The sequence below is a fragment of the Argentina silus genome (genome assembly GCF_951799395.1).
Source record: "Argentina silus genome assembly, chromosome: 8".
Taxonomy (NCBI): domain Eukaryota; kingdom Metazoa; phylum Chordata; class Actinopteri; order Argentiniformes; family Argentinidae; genus Argentina; species Argentina silus.
Genome location: NC_139662.1, coordinates 10,295,725 through 10,299,242, shown reverse-complemented (window position 1 = coordinate 10,299,242; position 3,518 = coordinate 10,295,725). Strand labels below are relative to the sequence as shown.

Below are 3,518 nucleotides of genomic sequence, written 5' to 3'. Positions count from 1 at the left end.
AGAAGCCAAACTTGCAGAGGGCAATGATGCGAACATTATCCAAATAACTGCCATGTTATTTTACCTGACATCATCAGCTCCAGGGGCTTTTGATTAATGCTCAAATGTGGTGTAGAAACAACGATACTAAAAAGGTAGTTTTATCACACGTTCACTGTCTTAGAAATAATCAATGCTTTTCAGCCCCAGGCTATACAGATGTCTACTTAATCACTAATGAGTCCCCGACTGAGACGAGGAAATATGAGCGAGCACATGCATAAGACTGTAATAATCGTACAGGAATGAGGACGCTTACAATATTGATATTTTCCATTTTCTTTATTTTACAAAGATATTCCAGAGTGGCATCTCCTGACCTAGAAGTTCCTGCGAGGAAGAGAGAGGAAAAAGGCAACATTAGAACAAAGATGTCTGAGGCCTTGGGTGGTCTACTGGTTAGAGCCACCGCCACCAGAGCACATGGATGCTTCTTGTTGGCATGGGTTCCAATCCAACCCACCACCATTCTAGCTCAGTCTCCTCCTAACATTCCTGTCACATCCACAGTATGTACAATTAAACGTTGAAAAGAAAAAAAGGCATGCACGATTACCAGATAAATGTACACAACATGGCAACAATTCACCTAACCTAGTAGAGGACAAGTCAGAGTGATGTCTTTGCCAGTGGCACTTTAGTTTAAGGTAGAGAATTTAGAATGTAGGTATTTACTTCAATATGATAAATATTACCATCATCTTAACATTAAAAACAGTTTCCCCGGGAACAGGGGTGTCATTCAGTGATGTGAAACTTTCAGAACGTCAGAGATGTAGTGAATAGAGCTGACAAGACCACAACATGACAGGACTCTCATGCTTACTTTGACACGATGCTGTCAGTCTTGGCCAACCTCAAGAGAGAGTCGTCAGCTTCACCCTGTAGGACAAGAACCAGTTGATCAGAACGTGTTTATTTGGGTCCCCATTCACTGTAACAATTACAACAGCTACTCTAGGGTCCACAAAATAGTCAGACCAAGACAGAGATGACAGGACATCAAATTAAAAGAAACTCATGTAATTAAAAGACAAGGAATCACATAAAAGACAAAGAATTACATAATTTGTCTGGAAGACTAGTGTTTCCTAAACCATTTCCCGGGAATCACCGGTCATTTCACAAATCTTGGTGGTAAACTCAGTTTCTGAGGAGCACTTGAATGCACTATTTGAGCTGGAATACCGCAAACGTGTGCAATCGCTGGGAGGAGGGAAACACCGGGAGACATTAGAATTCACTGTGAAATGTCGCCATCGTCAGACTCCACGAGACAAACCTACCATTCTACGGATGGCACCACAGATAGCATAGGTCTTGAACTGGCCATTGAAGCGACCGGTTGCCTTGTCAACCTGCAATAAGATGTGAATCACATGAGTACAATGTTGGTGATGAGCAAAGTGTGTGCCAGAGTACACCTGACAGAAGAAAACGACATGACACTTTCAAAATGCATCCAATTTGAGTGGTTTCTTGCTTTATGCCATTAGCTCACCTCAGCAATGTTGATCTGGATGGAGGCATGGTCCTTGGCGCCAATGATTCTGTTGCTAGCAGAGCTGAAAGGTACAGGCAGGCATTATGGACTTATACCACTGAAATGAACACTGAATGCCTACATCAACACATGTTAGGAAAACCAAACCTACGTCACATCATGAACTGATATAACATTGCATACCTAGCAAATGTCCTACAACTAGCGTTTAGGGAGTTGGAACGTATTGTTTGAACGTTTTGATTGTCTGGACAACAGACATCCGATCAAATCTGATGTGTCAAAAACGTGCTAGGTGTGGATACTCACCATTTACGTGGGACGTACAAGTCCACGAATTCTCCAGCATCGTTCTGCATGTTGAAAGCTTGGTGAGGGTGATGATCGCCTAATGGATCTACAGTATATGGCAGGGTAAAGGGGGTTGTCGACAATAAGTCAGGAACAATATTGGACAAACAATAAGGCCAGCATCAGTGCAAGCAAGCTAATCAGGCTAACATAGTAAGTAAATGTAGTTAGCTAGCCAACGTCGGCTTTCTGTCAAGCCTAAGCAACTGGAATTTTGAAAGAAAACATTTAAAAAACATTTTTTTGGAAAAAGTATCTCTATCTAGGAGAGCGAAAGCTATGCGTTGATGACCGCGAGGGCTTGCCGAAGAGGAACGCATGTGGCTACGGAGTCCGAATGCACGCAGTGTCGTTTTATCCATTATATGGCAAAATAACAACACAATTTATACCAAACAAAGGACTACTGTAAGCGGTATGACTTAGTAACATATTTTTTCGTGAGATAAACAGCTATCACTGATAAATGTATCATATTTCGGCAATTGAAAAACAGAGCAAATTCCTCCCTCACCGTTTAGCACAAATGGCTGACAGGAAAGGAAGAACGACACTGCCGGAAGTTAAAAAAACTGATCCAATCGCAAGGGACTACTTCCGAGGTCATTGCAATAGAAATAGGAATAAGTAGAACTGAAATGAAAAAACGTATCTTTGGTCGAATCATTCTACTACTACTACTACTACTACTACTACTACTACTACTACTACTACTACTACTACTACTACTACTACTACTACTACTACTACTACTACTAATAATAATAATACTTCATTTGATTAGGGACAGATACAATTGAAACATTGACACATAATAAAAAGTCAGATGCATTGCACCATCATGCTTTGGTGCTTTCAACATCATACCTATTTATATGTGGTATAATTATAATAATAAATGAACAAAGAAGTAATATGAGAAGATAAAAGTAAAAAAAATCTCTCTCTCTCTCTCTCTCTCTCTCTCTCTCTCTCTCTCTCTCTCTCTCTCTCTCTCTCTCTCTCTCTCTATATATATATATATATATATATATAGCCTAGAATCCTGAGTTTCTGTTGGAGGAGGGAACTAAGAAACTGAAGCAACTGCAGTCGACCAGTGATTCCAGGTGGGAATCACTTATGCTATTGCTTTGAAATGACCATGTAATCTAAGAGTAGTAATTAAACTCCTGTTCTGATCCAATCGGCTCAAACTCATTGAAAAGGACGTAAAGCATGAGGTCAACAAGGCAAGGTACCTGAAGGAAATCAAAGACAAGTCAAACCTAAGCAAGGTAAAATGTTTTTTTTTTTTAATACTTTTATACTTGACAAAGCTCCCAAAAACATTAAAAACTAACAACACATCCAGTTTCAGTAATTCAGAGAGGTATGGGATGATATAACCAACGTGTGTGATGTCAACATGTGTGATGTGTCTGTTTTAAGCCATGGAAGCTCATACAAATGCACATTTCACCCTAGAAACTGACAATAAAGCATTTTTGCATTTGAATTTCACAAGAAGGGTTATAGCTTCTGTGGCAGCTAAATTGACAAGTTTGACAATCCAATTCAATAACCTTGTTTTTACCTTGGACATATTTATATAATGTTTCTCCTTACAGAAAAGCAGTATGTA

The 3,518-nt window shown here is 39.7% G+C and overlaps 1 protein-coding gene across 2 annotated transcripts; it reads right to left on the bottom strand.

Annotated features, from left to right (window-relative positions):
- Positions 1–306: 306 nt before the first annotated feature.
- rps21 (ribosomal protein S21) lies at positions 307–2,436 on the bottom strand (the record flags this gene model as incomplete). Of its 2 annotated transcripts, XM_083674851.1 has the most annotated exons (6): positions 2,409–2,436; positions 1,853–1,940; positions 1,541–1,604; positions 1,326–1,397; positions 866–921; positions 307–369 (listed from the first exon to the last, which is right to left on the bottom strand). In XM_083674851.1, the coding sequence occupies exons 2-6, from the start codon at positions 1,900–1,902 to the stop codon at positions 360–362; spliced, it is 252 nt and encodes an 83-aa protein (XP_083530977.1). In that variant the 5' UTR covers positions 1,903–1,940; positions 2,409–2,436. The 2 variants fall into 2 exon arrangements, with proteins under 2 accessions (XP_083530977.1, XP_083530978.1); XM_083674852.1 differs by lacking the exon at positions 307–369 and having other exon boundaries at positions 862–921.
- Between the last annotated feature and the right edge of the window lie 1,082 nt (positions 2,437–3,518).